The sequence below is a fragment of the Petaurus breviceps genome, unplaced genomic scaffold (genome assembly GCF_028583685.1).
Source record: "Petaurus breviceps papuanus isolate PSGF00001 unplaced genomic scaffold, PetGlider_PUasm1.0 90792, whole genome shotgun sequence".
Lineage (NCBI taxonomy): Eukaryota > Metazoa > Chordata > Mammalia > Diprotodontia > Petauridae > Petaurus > Petaurus breviceps.
In genome coordinates, this window is record NW_027187347.1 from 8,791,025 (window position 1) to 8,810,719 (window position 19,695).

The 19,695-nt window shown below is 41.0% G+C and overlaps 1 protein-coding gene and 1 long non-coding RNA gene across 5 annotated transcripts in view; one reads left to right on the forward strand and one right to left on the reverse strand.

The window, feature by feature from the left end:
- The window catches only part of CCDC80 (coiled-coil domain containing 80), a 44,254-nt gene extending 32,980 nt beyond the window's left edge, over positions 1-11,274 (reverse strand). Inside the window, exons 1-2 of one of the 4 annotated variants that reach the window (XM_069069865.1) lie at positions 10,833-11,274; positions 8,256-10,149 (exon numbers count right to left, since the gene is read on the reverse strand). In XM_069069865.1, coding sequence (XP_068925966.1) covers positions 8,256-10,136 — 1,881 coding nt within the window. In that variant the 5' untranslated portion in view covers positions 10,137-10,149; positions 10,833-11,274. Of the gene's footprint in view, positions 1-8,255; positions 10,150-10,355; positions 10,501-10,529 lie in introns of those variants that run through there. The other 3 variants (XM_069069862.1, XM_069069864.1, XM_069069866.1) reach the window with 3 other exon arrangements.
- A 216-nt stretch (positions 11,275-11,490) lies between these two features.
- LOC138147399 (uncharacterized) overlaps positions 11,491-19,695 on the forward strand; it is a 137,943-nt gene continuing 129,738 nt past the window's right edge. Inside the window, exon 1 of the long non-coding RNA XR_011164792.1 lies at positions 11,491-11,822. This is a non-coding gene — a long non-coding RNA (uncharacterized lncRNA). The remainder of the gene's footprint in view (positions 11,823-19,695) is intronic.

Below are 19,695 nucleotides of genomic sequence, written 5' to 3' on the forward strand. Positions count from 1 at the left end.
ATAGAGCATTCATTATGCCCTGCGATTAGACCCTTAAAATTATTCAGCAGTAGCCCTCAGGTGTGCCATGCTGATTGGTATTACACCTTGGAGAGAGGGGATGAGGGGAAAAGGTAAGAGTTATTTTTTTCTCCCCATCCATTGAAGAATGCATGGTTAAAAACTTCTGATCCCAAGAGGAAGAAAAAAAGCAATCTGTCATTAAAAAGCAATCATCATCATCACATGGGGCAGCTAGGTGTCACTGTGGATAGAATGCCAGCCATGGAGTCAAGAGGACCTGAGTTCAAATCTGGCCTTAGACACTAGCTGTGTGACTGGGTAACCCACTTAACACTGCCTCAGTTTCTCATCTATAAAATGAGCTGGAGAAGGAAATGGCAAACTACTCCAGTATCTTTGCCAAGAAAACCCCATGGGGTCACAAAGTCAGACAACTGAAAAAATGACAACCACAAAATCATCATCGCAAATATAAACAAGAATAAACATTTATTGGACACCTATTTTGTGCAGAACACTGCAGTAAACTCTAGGGATACAATGAGTCGCAAGCTAGATAGGGAAATAAAATTTTAGAACTATTACATATAGGTAAGAGTTTCTTATGTCTCAGGGGCCTCTCCTAGGCAAACAGGTATCCTACACAGTCAAGGCCCCAACCTAATAATACGAAGGCCAATCCCAGACAGAGGTCTATTCTAGTCAGGGATCTACCATAGAAAGAATTGTGAATTTATCCTTGATGTAGAGGGACCTAGCCCAGAGAGACTGTAGTATTTTTTCAGTGGATGGGGTCAATCCCCAAAAGACAGGCCCTACCCTAGATGTACCAGAGACTATCCTAGATGGATCTCAGGAACCTCTCTGGGTCTCAATTCCCTTAACCCCCCAAAAAAGGGTTGGATTAAATGAACTTTAAGATTCCCTTCCAGTTCTAAATATGTGATCTTATGATTTGGTGACAGTTCCCTATCCTTAAAAGTATCCAAGAAAGAAGTTAAAAGGCACCCTTCCCCTTTACCCATTATGAATAAGGGTCGTGCCTCTGACAATCATAACTGGCTGTGCCAAGATACTGGCAAATGTGGATGGACTTTGTCTCAAGATGGTGAGTAGGGCAGCTCAAAATTACAATCCTACCATCAGTCTATTGAATATGTATTTACAGTTATGCTGAATCAAAAAGTCGACCTTAGCATATTTTCTGTTTTTTATGTTTGATTCAATGTGTAAAGAATACTATGTATCCATTTCAAATTTTTGGTGACTTTTCCTCTTCATTGACATCTACATAACACTCATTTTTTTTCTGGCAACTAAAACAGCTTTTGAATCATGTTCAGCAAAGGTTTCCAGTTCCCTCTTTCTTAGAAGAGCATCCCAGTGGTCTCTAAGGAAGAGGGGTGCTAGTCTCAGTAAACACTGTTGTCTAGCAATTACACTGGGCACCTATCCAACTTGGTGGGTGTAAAGTGGGACTTGTATTGTAGCTTTAATAGAGTATGGCTGTTCTTTTTCCATGTTTCTTTTCCAGATGGAACATTGGCTCAGCCCAGGCTCACTGGATTATGAAGTTTGTTTGCATAAGGAAAGTGAAGAGATTAGAATGGGAAGAATGTGACTATACCTAAATGTGAAAATGTTATCTAGATTCTAGATTCTTTTAAAGTACTAGTTTCAGTCCTGAAATGATTCTGGATTGCCATAGCATAATTATTTTTAAGGGAAGAAAAATCTGCTAGTTCAAAGCTTTTCAATGATTTCTATATTAAATTGATTGCCCAAATGGACCAAATAATCAGATTACTACACAGTCAAATCATTGAGGTCAAGTTGACATTATTGGTGCTTGTATCTCAATTACATATGTGTGATTGTTTCACCTCCCAAAAGGTTGGTTGAACAGCAGCCATTTGTGTCATGTGAACTTGTGATTGGATCTCTGAAATCCTACACAAGTAGACTGACCAATGGGTTGGTCTTTGGGTACAAGACAATGGGTTTGATACAAGGTTTTGCCTTACATAAAAAGTCCAGAAGATTCCACACAGACTGTGGCTAAATCTATGTGATACCATGATTTCAAAAGGTTTGAGAGTTAGATTGTTTCAGCTATCACCATGATCAAACACCGCTCAATTTAATAGGTCACTAAGGTGTCTGATTCAGTAAGTTAGTACTTAATTGATTCATCAATTGCTTGGCAAATAAATATTTGATCTGGGAATTCACATAGATCTGCCTATGTCTCTATAGGCAGAGCGAAGATGAGGGCTGGTGACAAGCATCTGGGGAATTCAGGCAAAAACTTTGGATAGGAAGTAGAGATTTTGTCATGATTTGATTAATTTATTTGTGTAATTCAGGGCCTGCATAGTTTGTTTAAATGTTTAATTCTTAGTTCGGATCAGCTAAGCCTAGAAGAGAACTCAGAGGCATTCTAGTCCAATTCCTTCATTTTACAGCAGAGGAAAATGAGACCCAGGAAGATCAGACTGGCAAAGAGGAAGTATCAGTGGTTGAATTGAACCCAGATTCCCTGATTTCAAATGTAACCAGGGTGTTTTGTTGTTTTTTTTTCCCACAGTACCATATAGACTTCAACATTTGTTAAATAAATGAAATAATTTCTTGATATCTCCTTCGTTTTATGACAACATAGACTTAGCTACTTTAGATGAAGGTAAATTCATTTTGTTCCATTTTCTTTTCCAGAGCATTGAACTGAGAATCCAGAGACCTGGTCTTATTCCTTTCACTATCTGTATGACCTTGGAAAAGTCTTTTGATTTTTGTGATCCCCATTTTCTTTATTTACATAATAGCAAGTGGACTATATTAAATTATGCAAGTACATAGTGTATCCCCTCCTTAAGAGAAAGCACTATTTCATTTTTTGGCTATATGTCCATTGCCTCACATGATCCCCTGCACATAGTACATGCTTAATAAATGTTTATTGTTGGACTGACCAATCTCCAAGATCTTTTACATATTCCACTTCCTGTTACTCTAGGATTCATATAATGGTGACAAGTAAAAACTTAGAATTATAGTCAGTTTTGCTGGTAAATGTTTAACAACCAGTTCTTGTGGGGTGGGGGGATCTGTATGTGAAAGTCACTTTTAAATTTAATTTTCATTATTAACATTTTTCTCCATTACTGTCATAAGTCTAGACAAACAACAGAATAATGAATCAAATCCTGATTTATATATAATGTTGTTTTTATTTCTGAAGTGTAAATACTCACACTAAATATTTAACAACCAGCTCTCATGAGTTTGTACAATTTTACTCCAACACTCCCCCAGTGAGAGTATTCAAGACTCCACCATGGAAAAAAATGATATTCTATATTGACTTGCTGGAGGGTAGCATGTATGCAAGGGTTAAACACTGACCTGAGAATGAGAACATCTCAGGTTCATGGATGGGTTGCCCTATAAAATCTCTGTGCCTCAATTTGCCCACCTGCAAACTGAAAACATTAGTGGCTACAGTTCTAGTAAAATCTTGGTGAGATAATTCACAGAATTTTAGATTTTGAGTTGGAAGGAACATCAGAGATCAGCTAGCTCAATATCCTCACCTCACTCACTTTATAGACAATTTTTGAGACAGTTGAGCCATAGAAAGTGGAAGAGTCTTGGTCAGACAGGTGGTAAACAGTGGAGCCTGTTATTGTGAAATATTTTTGTTCCTCCAAAGAATGAAATTGCACAAATGTAAAACACTCAGGTTATGAGAGGCACATCAGAGTGGGCATCAGATTGGCTGGGATACAAATACTGTGCATTTGCTTTGGTCCCTAGACCTCGGTTCATTTCCAAGATATCAGGCTAAGTTGGGGCCACTGGGAAGAAAACTTTAGCTGCCACACTTGAACTTCTGCAGTATCTTCTTTTAGGTATTCATACCTTTGTGAATATTAACTGAACCCCTGTATTCCTTGGGAAGTAAAAAAGAAAATACTGTATCTAAGTTTGAAAGGAAAGGTAACTGTGTATGATATAGAGAAGTTAAGCATGACATAATTTACCCAGAATCTGATTTCTGTTCTCTGTACCCATAAGTCTACTTGCTATATCCCTTTACTTTCTGCCAATCTTTGATCTTTATTATGCCTTGATTTTTTTTCAATTCAATGTTTATAAATGTTTATTTATAAGTGCCTATATTATGTTCAGGGACAGCACGGTGGCACAATTAATAGAGCACTGTGCCTGGAGTCAGAAAGACTTTAAATCTGGCCTCAGACACTTCCTAGCTGTGTGACCCTGGGCAAGTCAGGTAACCCTGTTTGCCTCAGTTTCCTCATCTGTAAAATGAGCCAGGGAAGGAAACGGCAAACCACTCCAGTGCCTTTGCCAAGAAAACCCCAAAATGGGATCATGAAGAGTCGGACACAACTGAAATGACTGAACAGCAACAGATACTGTGTTCAAGACATAATGCTAGTCATCCTTTCTCATCTGATTCTTATTTCTGCCAATAATAATAACTAACCTTTATATAATACTTACTATCTCACTTGTTCTTCACAACAGTCCTGGAAAATGAGTTCCATTATAATCCCCACTTAATAGAAGAGGAAAGTGAGGCAGACAAAAGTTAAATGGCTTGCCCTGAGTCACACAGCTAGTAAGTGTCTGAGACTGGATTTGAACTCAGGCCTTTCTGACTACAAGTTGAGCAATCTATCCACTGAGCCAACTAGTTACCCCACTAGCTATTCAAAAAAACAAATTTCAGGTGAAATCATGATATGAAAGAGTACACAAGTGGGGAAAATGTAATATATCTTGTTCCTAATTTATTTCTAATAAACTTTATAACCTTGCTAACCCTGGTGAGCTCATACAGCCACCAGCAAGCCAAGTTGGATTCTGTTTTGCCCCATGTGACATCAGCAAAAGCTGTCAACTGAGTTTCATGGGCTGAAGATTTATTGTTGGTGATGATATGAAAAGCAGAAAGGGCACAGCTGAACTATCAGATCACTGGGTGAGGAAGGAAAGGAGGGAGGGAGAGAAGAAAAGAGTTAAAACCTCCTTTGTATTTTAACTCACCAGCTCACAGAATTTTGCAGGGAAGGCATTTGCCAGGAGAGTACACACAGCTACAATCCTGACACATTCTCTCACTAATAACCTGGCCAAAAGGTGAACTCTGCCTGCCCCAGCAGTTTAGCTAAACCAGCCAAGATTGGACAACTCCCACAAAGCAGAGTCAGGCAAACAAACCCCCAGGTTAGTTCTCAGGGGTGGGAGAGAAGGCAACACCTGCTTCTTTTTGCCCACCTCCTAAGAGTTCAAGTTATTTCAAAGGTCCCAAAACAAATGTCCAGTTACCCTTTGGGGGTAGCTCAATACAAAAAATGAGTCAAATTTGGAGAGTCTGAGGTGGAAGATTTCTAGATTCATTTTCCCCCAGATAATCTTCATTCCAGATAAAACAATCTATAATTTCTAAATGATGGTTCAATGACACTGACATCCTGTCCTCTACTGATGGCTGTTCCTTAATCTATGGCTAATTTCTTGTAACTCAAAACTAAATTCTCTCTCTCTTTCCCTCCTTCCCTCCCTCCCTCCCTCTGTCTCTCTCTCTGTCTCTCTCTCTGTCTCTCTCTCTCTCTTTCTCTCTCTCTCTGTCTCTCTCTCTATATATATACATACATATGCACACACACACACACACACACACACACACACACAACTGAATTCTCAAGGCAAAAAAAAAAGACATGTCCCTCTTATCCACCTAAACTTTCCAAAGTTCTGGGTTTGGTTCCAGGATTCTGACATGAGCCCTGGGAAACAGCTGAAAGATGGAAGAGAATTCTGGGAACTGTCCCACCTAAGATGAATACCACCACGATTTCTGCTTTGTTTAAAGCTCCAAATCACTATTTGAACTTAGTTGGTAAAACAGCCAAAGACTAATGGGAGACAGAGTCTCCAAATCTAGGTCACTGGTACAAATCCAGTTCAGACTGAGAGATATGGAGAGTTTACATAACGGTTACCAAGGGACTGGAGAAATGAACTGGTGGGAAGGAGGTGTCAGTACCCTACTTAATCCATAGGTATGAAAAGTCCTGCATAAAGAATGGTGTAATTTTAGGGGAATGCAGAAGGCACATGGAATTCACATAATTAGAAATTCACGAGGATTGCCCTAGTTTCATGAACTGACTTCTTTGGGTCTCAATAAAACTACTCAGGGTTCCTTCCCTCCAGTTCTAACAGTCTCTAAGTCTTCTAAAATTTAACTGTTCCTGAGAAGGGTATTAAAATTTGGGGGTTGATTGTTTTTACTGAAGGACAATGTATTATCCAGGCTGTGTAGTGAGCAGACAGTGTTTGCAGTAAAACAAGAATTGAATTTGGAGTCATGGGACCTGAATTTAAAGGGAAACTATCCCATTTACCATCTATGTGACCTTGAGCCAGTAATTTAACTCCTCTGAACCTTGGTTTCCTCATTTGTAAAGTTAAGAGGTTAGACTGGATCTTCTCCAAGGTTGCTTCCATCTTTAAACGGAAGCATTTTAAAATCTTTAAAATCCTAAAATGCTAGAGCTAGAAGGGAGCTTAGACATAATAATCTAGTCTAACCCTAGTTATCTAGTCATTTTACAGAGGAGTAAACTGAGGCCCAGAGAAGAAAAGTGACTTAATCAAGGTTTTTTTTTAATTACTTAATTCCCTAAGTAGGAAGGACCAGATTAGTATGAGACTTTGCACACTGAGGTGGAGATGAGGGGGCAATGAAAAGGGGAAGAAGTACCATTTTCATATTATTTATTAGAACTAGTCTTAAGTTTCATATGGAGCTAGGGATTCTCCAAAACATAATTCAGTTTTAACTAGTTTCTACCATATTCTTTCATGGTTGTAAAGGAGTGAGCCCATGTGGGCTAGAGGAATGCTCACAGCTCAGAAAGGTGAAATGCTCAGAACCACCCAGTGATTCAGAGGAAGGGCTAACGGTCTAATTGGACATTCCTCCAAGTCTGCATTTTCACCCTACCACCAACGCCACTTTTCTCTCTACCAACACAGATACCATTCTGAGTCTCAATGATGACAGACTTTAAGTGTAGAAATGGACTTAGGAGATCAAATTCCATACACACTGACCCTCCTCTTTTCAGTCTCAACAGTAAAGCCCAGAATTAATTGGAATCTGGTCCTTAAGCTCAGTTATTGCTCATTATCCCTCTATAAATTCTGGAACTCACACCATTCTCCATCCTACATTGCCCCCGTCCCATTGCTAGCTGGCCAATGACCCAGGGAGCTAGTCTGATGCTAAAAAAAAGGACTAAGGCTCATTCATACACACATAATCTTACCCTCTTGATTTCATCACCTACCACCCCTCCCTTTTTGTGGGATACCCTTCTCTTTTGTGATTTCTTTTCCCCTTCAAGACTGGTCTTGATATTCATTTTAAACTGATTTTTAAATGAAAATGTCATATTCCTTATTCCTGCCACCCCACTAGAAGCACAGATCTATCCATGCTTGCTTAGTTGCAAAGAAACTGGTTTTCATGCAATAGCTGAAGTTAGTTGGTCAGCACAGCTTGCCTGGGATTCACTTTCCCCTGCCTCCACCTTCTAATGCCCTTATCCCCTCCTCTCCTGCTCTTTCAGTGGGATAGATCATAGGGAGGGAGGTTCACATATGAAAATACAAGGCTGTCAAAGGGGATAGGGAGAGTTACCAGATCACTGATAAACGGAAGACTCTGGACTTTTCGACACTCCATGTAAGGCTTACATAGGGATGTAGGATCAACTATGTTGACCCAAACTACTGCTTTAGCAAAAACAAAACAAAACATAAGGACTTTGAATGCTGTAGTTTTACTATACTCCCCATATTTCCTACCAGCAGCTGTACCATAACAAGTACCTTCTCTATAGCTCCACTCACCATCCCTATAACTTTCCAAGCCAAAGTACTATTTCCCTATTTATGTTGTCTCCCCCTGCTATAATGTAAGCTCCTTGAGGTCAGGGACTGTCTTTTCTTTGTACTTGAATACTCATCACTTAGCACAACATAAATGCTTAACAATTACTTTTTAATTTATTTCTCCATTCCTTTCTTCATTCCATCCACTAACCCACCCACCCACCCATCCATTCATCCATTCATAAAAAACAGCAAACCAAAATATAGCCCACCCCCCCAACCCCCCACCCCCAAAACAGTAGGCTGAAAAGTTTACTTACAATGAGACGCCTCTTCCCTTCAAAAAATTCCAGCAGGTCGGTCAATGATTTCCTGGAACTGTGTGTGAAAAGCTTTGAAGTGGGCTTCAGATACCCATCGTGCTCTGTTTTGCTCCCCTTCTTTTTCTTATTCCGTTCTTTCTCCTGCTTATTCTTTTTTTCTGCCTTGTCCTTCTTGGTCTGCTTTTCACTCTTGAGCAGCTTGTCTGCTTTCTCGTTCTTCACCTTCTTCTTCTTCTCAGGTTTGTCAGGACGGTCATGCTTTTTTGTCTCCTTCCCTTTCTTAGGGGGAATGTTTCCTACCTCCAGCTCCTCTTCTATCTGAGAGACAGTAGGCCGACTGGGGTCATACTTGTGCTCATATTCGTTGCTCAGAATCTTTTCCTGTGCTTTTTTTTTAGGTGGCTTTGCCTTCACTGGTTTGTGCTGGCCTGGCACTACATTTGGATCCCGAGGGCCATACTCCTTCCGATCTGTACGGTTGTCGCGGAAACGGCTTATGCCTGCCCTTGTATAGTGGTCTGGGGTTGTGGGGGTTGCTGCCGTGTGGCTCTCATAGCCAGTGGTCTTGCTTGGTCTCTTGGTAGTCTGTTGCCTCTCCTTGTGCTGCTCCTTCCTCGAGGTGGGGTAGAAATCTTCTGATTCCCAGGTAGCCCTGGGGGTCGTCACCTCAGCTACTGAAGGCTGTCTGTGGGAAGATGAGGTGGTATGAACTCTGGTGGTCCATGTTCTCTGAGTGGTTGGGAAGGCGGTGGTCGTGGTGGTAGGCCGGGTTGCCACTGTCACCACGCGAGGGGTGGTCCAGGATGTTGTCCTTGGAGGAGAAGGAGGAAGCATGGTGGCCCTTGCGGTTGGAGGAGGAGCCACTGTTGTGGTGACCAGTTTCTTTACTGTTTTCACTCGGCTCTCCCTTGTCGGCTGGATCTGTCCTCGTCTTGTGTCTTCTTTCTTCTTTTCACTGCCCACTTTGGGTCTGCTCCCTCCGCCGCCGCCATTATTCCCTTCCTCAACCACCTGTCCCTCCACACCAGCTGCTTTACACTTCTGGACAAAGCCTTTCTGTCGGATCTTCTCTATCTTTCGGATGGGGCCCTGATCAATGATCTCATACATTGCTTCTAACCTAACTGGGTATGGGTAGCGTTCCTCCACCTGCAGGGTTTTCTTCAGCAGCACCATGCCAAACTTTCCCTTCTCCAGTTTCAAGAAGCTCATCAACTTGGGGATGAGAGCGGGGTCTAGGGACTGCTCCACGATCTGGCCCTCATTGGTGATTCTCCTCACTTTGCCACCTTCCTCCCCTGCCTCATGAAACAGTACAATCTGCTGAATGTGTCTTTCCGCTAGCTCACAGTACACATCATCCTTTAGGAGACTCATCATGAGGCGGTAGTAGCCCTCAGAGGCATGCGGGGCAGAGATGACCCATACCCTGTTTTTCCCTGCAAAGCTGGCCAAGATGTTGGGAGAACTGGACCCCGATGGGAATCGCACCAGTTTTGCCCGAGCAGAGGATCCCTCATCTTTTACCATCTCCCTGGGGGAGCTCTTGGCTGTTGGTCTCTGTTCCTGCCTCATTCGGCTTCCACCCACTCTGGTCTGCATTGGCAGGGGAGTTGGGCGGGCTAGTCTTAATACTGGAACAGTTCTCCTCCTGTCTAGGATGCCATGGTCAGGATTATCAGGTATGGATCTCACACTTCCCTGGGCCCTCCCTGTGTGCCTCAGGAATCGAAGTGGTCTACCATTAACCTGGGAAACCGGCAGCACTTTCCCAGCTCCACGGCTCCCTCTGTCCACTGTCTGAGGGTGGGGTTCTGATTGGCACACTACCCACATTGCCAGAAGCATGGTGAAGCCCCGTTCCATCATCCAGTTCATTGTGTCATCCACTCTGAGGAGCCACGGGGTGGGAACAAAAAACAGAGAGAGAAGAAACAAGAAAGTGATTTAAATGCACACAGATCTATACATTTTATCCTTAAAATGGGGGTGGGCAGCAATGAGAGGGGAAGGGATAAGGGAATGGGATATTTTTGCTTTTAAGTCTTTGCAGTTCAGCAATTCGGGAAGGACAAGGAGCCTTCCAGAAACACTTACAGTAAGGGGGAAAAAAAAACTTAGGTCATCTCCTCAGTCATCATGTTTGCCCTGACTTTTCAGTTGCTTTCTGGACGGCAAGCTGAGCACATGAAGTGTGACAATATGCAAGTTTCGTTTATTCGAATAAGCAACAAAGGCATTTTTAAAGGGTGAAAAAGACTACACACTTACATTCTAGCTCATAGAGATGGAATGCAGGGGTTTGGCGGGGAGGGGGAGCCCTGAAGCTGAGTCGCAGGACAGTTCCCTAGAAGAAATCAGTCTCCTCCCAGCTCTGCCCTTTCATCGGATGAGCAGCACCAAAGGGTTTGCGGCAGCTCCAGTTTTGAACTTAAAATGCCACAGACTCCAGAGATTGTCTTATTTCCAGTTGAGTGGATTTTCCCTTTTTCTCTCTTTCTCTTTTTTTACCTTCTTGACAAGTAGAATGAAGAGAAGGGAACCGTCCTTTTAAATCCTTGTATCTCCATTTACCTTGAAGTTCTGGCTTGGTTTTTGTATCAGTCACACATAAACTCCAGCACACATCATATCCCGCAAGAGTGGAGTCCCAGATGTTTGGGGAATTTCTTTCTGTCTCTCTTTAAAATTCCATGGTCCTTCTTATCATGCTTTCCCCCTCAATCTGGCTAAGTCTCTTTGTTTCCCCCGAGCCAAAGTACCAGGATCAATACGTTTTCCAGACTGAAGGAAAACAGCAATGTGATAGGGAAAAGGGGGTGGGCTTTTGTGCCCCTTGTTCAGTTCTTCATGTCCCCGTGTGTTCCTCCCCACCTTTCTTTACTCTTCTCCTTCTTCTCGTTTTCCCTTTCCCCCTTCTTCTTCCCTTTGGCTGGATCCAGTCCCAGAAATGTCAGGATAACCTCAGCTCTGCTCCAAACCAAAGTCAAACAACAGCAGCCACTGGAAATCTCAGAAACTTTACTAAGAATTTAACAGATCAGCAAAACACCGCCTCCTTCCCACTTCAACACGTTAAGGGAGGACTCCATAGGGAGGGGGGGGGGTACTTCTTTGGGAGTGGGAGAGAGTTTTGAAACGCTACTCATCATCATAAATCTCTTTGGAGAAGGATGGCTGAGAACTTAACCCTTTCAGCACCACGGATGAAAGAGGAAGTCTCTTCCTCTGCTTATGTTCTTGGGGGAAAAGAATAGCTTGGATTCCTCCCTCCAGCTGCCTTTTTTTTAAGAGACAAATTCTGAGGCTGTGATAAGTGCATGTATATACATGTGCTATATCCTTATTTTTAGTTCTATGAGTATATTTATAACTTTTTGTCCCATTTCTCACTTTTCATTTCAGATTGAAAAGTGCCATGGAAAACATGACTGAGTTGTTTTTATTTTATGCTAATTGGGGATCATATTACTACATTTTGGTTCCCTGTTTCTCCTTGGCATGAAAGGAAGCTGGTAAAGGGTTAGAGATGCAGACAATGGAGGCCAGTCCCTTGAGCCTGTGGTAAGTTCTGCCTTGCGTCAGAGCCCAGGGAAGAGACAGAATTAACTTCAGCTCAACACGTACTGGGGTAGGGGGTGGGGTGGACACTGGGCTTTGCTCTCCAAGGGGTGGGAGGGATCTGGGTAGAAGAAGAGGAAGGGAAGAAATGGCTTCAGACTAGTGCTAACAGTTCCCAAAAGGGAAGTCCCTCATCATCTCTGCTTGTCTTCTTAGAGCTTCTGTTGGGATTTAGGGGTAGAGGGGAAGTGTTGCATGTGATTAGGTGAATTTCCCCTAAAATGAAAATGAATTTCCCCTACCAGACTACCAATAAGTGTAGTTTCAATGCTGAATCGATGTTGATTGACACTGGTGACTGTTTCTCTGCAGGCCACTTACACGGTTATGTCACTGGATGTACCGCTATCCTTCTACTCTCTTGTTCATTTTTGCTCTCCTCCCACCATCTTGGGCCCCCATGCCCAAAAGTTCTTATTTTAAAAAATTAAAGGCACTTTGGAGACCACCTCATCCAACTCCCTGATTTTTTTTCAGATGAGGAAACTAAGTCCTACACAAGTTAACTGACTTGTCCAAGATCACACAGGTAGTAGCAGAATCAAGATTCTACCACAATTTCCCTGGGTCCAAATACCTTGCTCTTTCTGCCATCTCTCCAAGTTGTTGCTTTGGATCAGTCCGGTGAGATATAAGTATGAGCCTCCCAAGGGACAGTTACAAACAACTGGTGTCTAGGAAGGAAAGCCCACTGAGAGCCAGGCCATGAAATCAAAAACTTGTGTAAGAGAAGAAATACTTATAACTGAGCTGATAAAGGGATATCCCTTCAATGAGATTCAGACATCTATCCTCTAATTTCATTTGTTCATTCAGCAAACATTTAAATACCTACTATAAAGAAGGTACTTTCTAGGGATTGGGATTACAAAGATGAAAAACATGATGATACATGATCTTTCAAAGCAGGTTTACTGAGAGATGAATGACCTCATGTCTTATAGTAGAGAGAGAAGAAATGGATTTTGATTTGTTATATCTTTTGATTATATGTGCTCTAAACAGTCTCTTGCCAACATATTTTGTTCCTTATTTTATTGGATCCTGATTCCTTTTTCCCCCTTCTACCTTCCTCTCCTTTTTTCTTTTTTTTCCTACTCCTCATTTTCCTTTCTACAATCTATTCTGTCTCTCCTTCCTCCTTTTTTCTCCACTGGCTCATTGAAAATGAGAGCTGTTAAACCACAACCTATATTTCTGTTTTCCAAAATAAATTAGTGGGTGATTCCGTCTGACTCTCCCGACTGACTCACATTCTCTCTAGATCCATTCATTTGTTCTAAGCTGAATTTCCTCACCACAACCCGTCTAAGCCCACCTTGGAGAAATCCCTACTTCCAACCAAAAGCCCTAGATTTACCAGGTTTGCCCCCTGTGGGTTATAAGAGCATTTCTGAAATTTCTGTTCTTAAACAGCTTCTGTGTCCTGGGAAGGCTTTAGTCTTGGGAGATCCAGAGGGAGTGAAATAAAGACTTAAGGGACACTGAACTATGAGGATCTCAGACTTCATCCTCATCTATGAGTTTTAATCACTAGATGGCAACCTAGTTACATATGCTAGAGAGTGACAAATAGCCTCTAGTAGGCAAAGATGGTAAGGGTACATGAAGTTTTCAAGAAGACAGTGACAGAATCCTGAACTTCTATCCCAATATGTTGTCACAGAATATCTCACCTCAAGAAAGACTAGTGGTCTTTCTCATTTAGTAACACAGAATGTTTGAACTGAAAGGGGCTCATGCCAGGGAGGCAGACAGATCCTCCCTGGTAAATGGGAAACCCTCAGTTAAAGCCCCAAGGGCACTGTTTTTTATAGTGCACTTGTGAAGAAATGCCCTCTTCTTTCATGTTTACTGTGCATTGTTTTGTAATCCTTACTTCTCAATAAGTAAAAGGTAGTAACAAAATCTAACTGCTACTATAATATATAATAAATATTAATATCAATTAATAACTTCATAATTAATTTATTTTAAAACAAATAATAAATCTTAAGAAACTAAATAATAATATAATAAATTTATATGTCATTTACACTGTGCCAGTCACTATGGCAAGCACTTCACAATTATTATCCCATTTGGTCATCTCAACAACCCTGAAAGGTCAGTGCTATTATCCTCATTTTACAGATGAGTAAACTGAGTCAGACAGAAGTTAAGTGAGTTGCCCAGAGTCACAGAGCTAGTAAGTATCTGAAGCTGGATTTGAACTCAGATCTTCCTGACTCTAGGCCTGGTGCTTTATCCACTGTACCATTGAATTGGAAGGGACATAAGAGACCATTTAATCCATCCCATACCAGAATGAGAATCCCCTCTAAGTCAGACCCAACAACTGGTCATAGAGTTCTGTTTACAGGCTTTTAGGGAGAAAGATCAGATTATCTCTTAAGGAAACCCTAAGGAGAGCTCTATTTGGCTAAAAGCTTTTTTTTCACCCAAACCTATATTTGTTTCTTTGCCCCTTTCTATCATTTTGCTCCCGGGTCTGCCCCCTGTAGGCACTATGTAAGGCAAGTCTTCTCCCTCTTCCTGGTGATAGCCCTACACAGCAAGGCAAAAGTTGGCTTTGGGAATGCCAATGTAATGAGTAATATACAGGTGACATCCTGTAACCTTGTGACTTGGGGAAGGAGAAGTCAAGAAGGTAAGAAAGAAGAAATTGGGATGATTAATTAATGTCTGAGGGAATGTAATGAGTTGCTAGGAGTACGTAAACTGAAGAGAACCAGGATAGAACAGAGCCTAGGACTAGATGGGACTGTGGAAAAAGGTCTGCCAACCTAGGGATGAAATTTAGACTCATAATCTATTATAAACCAGATTATTATGTATAGGCAGGAGTAAAATGGTATTTAACAACCACCTCTCCCTCCCACCAAATGGCACAGAGGCTCTTTTAAGTTTAATCTGCATTATTAATGTTTTCTCCATCACTTTCTTAGATGTAGAGATCACTAAATTTGCCAGTTTCTAAAGTGTAAATGCTCACACTGGAAATTTAACAATCAGCTGTCATGAGCCTATACAAACAGGCTCCAATACACTTGTAATAGGCCAAACCAAAATCAGTACAAGACTGTACTGAAATTGCCTACCTACATAAAGCCATAAGATCGTGGATTCAAACTTTAAATGTTTTCTAGTCCAACTATTTCATTTTACTTCTCTGTGACTCAGAAATTCAGTGACATCAGGACTTGTGATTCCCATGGTAGCATGGGAACTCCTTCCACTAAGGTAGATCACGATCCCCTTTTATATCTTAGAGTTTCATGGAATTGCCTAAGGCTAAAAGAAATTAAGTGACTTGGTTACTTAAAGTCAACATTAGAGGCAGGATTTGAACACAGGTCTTCTTTATTTCTAAATTTGTACTTTGTCTACTATACCATACTGCCTCCCATACCTAAGCTTATTCAGATAATATAGAAAAAGTGATATTCCAATTCCAATTCTCTTTCTCTAAATACAGCGTGGCTTCCATTTTGTACCCTGAAACTTTGAAATACCATGGTAAGTCATTTTTGTACCCTAAGGGCTGACTTCACAAATCAATCACCAAACCTCTATCAAGCATTTACCAAATGCCAAATACTGTAAGCACTGGGGACACAAAGAAAGGCAAAAACATGGTTTCTTCTCTCAAAGAGCCCCCATTCGAATGGGGAGACAACATGCAGATCACGATGTATGTACCAGATACACACAGTGTAAATGGAAGGTAATGTCAGACAGAAGACTAGGGGAGGATTCTGAAGTAGGTCAGAACTGCTCTGAGTTTTGAAGGGAACCAGAAAGCTAGGAAGCAGAGCTGAGGAAGGAAAGCACTCCAAGAAGGAGGGACAGTAGTCAGGAAATGGAGTGTTATTATGTGAGACATGTAGACCACCATAGCTGAATCGTAAAGTGCATGGAACAGATTAAAGTGTAAGAAGAATGGAAAGGTAGCAATGTACCAGGTTTGTGAAGCATTCTATATTGTTGCTAGAGGCAATAGGTGACCACTGAAGTTTATAAAGTGGAAGGATGGGGCACAGGATGGGGGAGGGGGAGGAAGAGTTGATGTGGCCTGATTGGAGCAAGAAAAAACTTGAGACAGAGAATGATGAGGCTATTATAACCATCCAGGAGACAGGTGATGAGAGTATGTGATAGAATTGTGTCTGTGTGAGTGAAGAAAAGAGGTGTACTGAAGAGATTCTGTCCAGGAGGAGTAACAAAGAAGAGATGGGAAACTATCATAGAACCAAGGAGAAATCATCTTGAATTTTGACTCAGTCTTAAATCATGGGAGCAAAAAAGTTATGTAAGTGGTGAAACACCTGAGAAACTTTGTCTTGGGGTCTGCCACAGCTCAGTCTCACCACACCTTTACAGGAGAACCTCTTTCATCTAAGAACCTTGATTCATGAATTTGCCAACTTTTTATCCCTCTTTTGATCATTGGCCAACTGGTTCCCAGAATTTCCCTCATTAGCTGTAATAGCTGCCCCTCAAAGTGGCACCAAAGCTGCCTTTTCACTTAGGCATCCAGAGAACCAGGCAAATTAGAAAAATACACAGAAGGGGTGGCTAGGTGGCTCAGTGACTAGACTCTAGGCTTGGTGCTTTATCCACTGTCTATCACTGAATTGGAAGGGACCTAAGAGGTCATTTAGTCCATCCCATACCAGAATGAGAATTCCCTCTACGTCAGACCCAACAAGAGGTCATGCAGTTCTGTTTACAGGCTTTTAGGGAGAAATCTCTGGAGTCAGGAAGACCTGAGTTCAAATATGGTCTCAGACACTTAACACTTACTAGCCATGTGACCTTGGGCAAGTCACTTAACCCCAATTGCTCTGCCTTCCCCCCTCCAAAAAGAAAAAAAGAAAAACACATAGAAAGGAAAATAAAATCTCACCCCCGCCCAATGACAATACCCTTAAATATTCTACCTTGAACCAAATAGCTAAAGAGCCCTTTGGAAGAGGAAGTTCGAGAAAAGAACAATTTGGAGATTATCCATATAATGACATTGCCTGGTCATGTCTCTAATTCTCCGTTTGAGGGGAAATCAATGAAAATGGTTGCCTGAAACGTAAAAATTAAAAAAGATTATCATATTTTAAAGGGCAAAACACTGTGGAGGAGAGGAAGAGGCCATAGGCCATGGTTTGTTTCTCCTTCTTTTCTTTATTATTACTTACAAATTGATTAGAATAATAATAATAGTTAGCATTTAAATAGTACTTTAAAGTTTACAAAACACTTTACAATGATCTCACAACACTGGGAGCTGCTATTATTATCCACATTTTACAGATGAGGAAATTGAAGCAGGAAGAGGTTGTCAATCAGTGAACTAGCATCTTTTGAATGCCCAATACATGCTAGACACTGGGTTGAGTATTGGAGAGGCAAAGTAAGACAGAAAACAGCCCCTGCACTCAAGGAACTTAACAGTCTAACAGGGCAATGACATGAGGGTGGAGAGAGAACTCGATTTGGAGTCAAGAAGACCTGGGTCCAAATCCTACTCATTTAATTCCTCTAAAGCTCAGTTTTCCTCATCTATATAATGAGGATAATACTATCTGTTGCAATCATCTCATGACATTGTGACGAGTCTCCAATGAGACCCTATATAGTAAGCACCTAGCCAACTTCACGCCAAAACGTGAAGGATGCCATGTTATCTAGAAGACTCCTTTCCACGCTTTGTCAGGGATTTGTGGTTTAACTCTTTGTGTGTGGGCAGAGCGTGACATGTAAAACAAAGATTTTAGTGCTGCTGAATGGGGACGACACAAAAGAACTGGCTTTTCATCCTCTTAGTAGGTTTCATACTATTAAATATCCCTGCCATTCACATTTGAAGGTAATGATTTTGATGGAGTTGCTGCCATGTCTAACTTGCTGCTGACCCTTAAGTTTCTTGTAGCTCTAAATCTATGACCCAATAAGGCATTTAGATGGTGGTTTAAGGTTTGCATTAGTATCTTACATTTATATAGTATTTTAAGGTTTATAATGTGGCTTTCCTCTCCCCCTCCCACCCATAACTACCCTGTGATATAGGTAGAACAAGTATTGTTTCCACATTTTACTGATGAGGAAACTGACTCTCAGAGAGGTTAGGTGACTTGACCATGGTCATACTACTTGTAAATCAGAGCCAGCATTTCAATTTAATGCTCTTCTCACTAAGCCATTCTGAATCTTTTACTGTAAACTCAGTAGAAAAAGGGACTGTGCTTTCTTTGTCTTCCCTAGAGTACCTAGTAGAAAACCTTACATTGGAGAAGTGCCCAATAATGTGCTGAATTGATGAATGAGCTAATTAACTAATTAATTAATGCTAGAGCTGGTGGGGGTAGAAGGGATACAAAAGAAACATGAACAATGTTTTCTGATTCCAGGAGCTGTTAATATGGGCTTAACACAAATGCAATTATTTTTAGATGAGTAGTCTGGGACCAAAGCCCTGGTGAAAAACTTCAAGGAAATCTTCAGAAATTAATCAAAATAGTACTACTGAGTCAACAGAAGAAGGGGATCAAGTAGGGAAAAAAAAATCTCTAGCTTGGAAAGGGGCCAACGCACAGGAAAGGTAGAAATCATTTCTTTCTTTTGGGGGCTAAGCCAAACCTTCTGACCCAGAAGACTGGTTTCTCCCTTGTACAAAGAAATGGAGGAGCATGGGAGACCTAGATCTTAAGAGTGAGTAGGCCAAAGCAGGAGGAAAGCTACCCACCAGGAATTTTTACACTCACTTCCCCTGAAGCCAGATCTAGAAGTTATCTACATATGCTTCACTTCAGCTTTTAAAGTAATTAAAAACTTGATGCAGCCAACTGCATTTGGTTAGTAATGAGTTGTTTAAATTAATTTACCCATAAACTTTTCATCCTAAGAAAAGGTTCAGATGAAAGTTGTTTTCTTCTTACTTCTATAAAGAAAAATTACTAAGTAAATAATGATTGATAATAGTAAAATGGCATTGAGAAGACATCTGGTTGTACTTAGTTTTAAAAAATGTTTATTTGCTCTAAACTTTATTATTCTTCTACACATAATAATATTATGAACAGTTCACACTTTATAAGTTACACAATTCCCTAAATGTATTATATCATCATGATGCTTTTGACAGGGCTTATAAAGGAGATAGCACAAATATTATTCATTTCATTCATTTTACAAATGAAGAACCTTTGTCCCAGGTTAGGTAACTTGCTCAAAGTCATACAACTGATTGGTAGCAGAAATGGACCTCAAAGCCTGCTCCTCTAATGCCAAACCTAACTCTTTCTTTCCACTATGTTATTAATAGGGGCAATTAAGAATTCATGTTTTTCTGAGTTTATCTTTATGGAAAAGACATAACTAACTGAAATGATATGCTAATGCTCTCAGCTAACCAAAGAATGGATGTTTGGACCACATGGCTACAAGCCAGTTACCACCATTCATCTTAAGGCAGCTAAATGAATTTCAGGCATAGGACCTTAGAGGAAAAACAGCTTTATGCTAAGCCTTGCAAACTCTTTTTAATTGGTTCATGTAATACCATTTATTTTATTGACTTTATATGTGCTTGGCCCTGGGTTGGAGGGAGAGGACAAAGGAAGTCAAAGTGAGAGCTCTTATCCTTGGGAAGTTTTATGATTTCAAACATAGCTTGTGACTAAAACTACATAGAGATAATTCTCTATGCCTACCTGTCTCCACAAAGGCATACAGATAAAGGCTGAAGTGGGTCTTTCAGGAGAGATAAGAATTAGCAGCAGTGGGAACCTGTGGCCTTTTAGGTCCTTGGGTGTGGCCT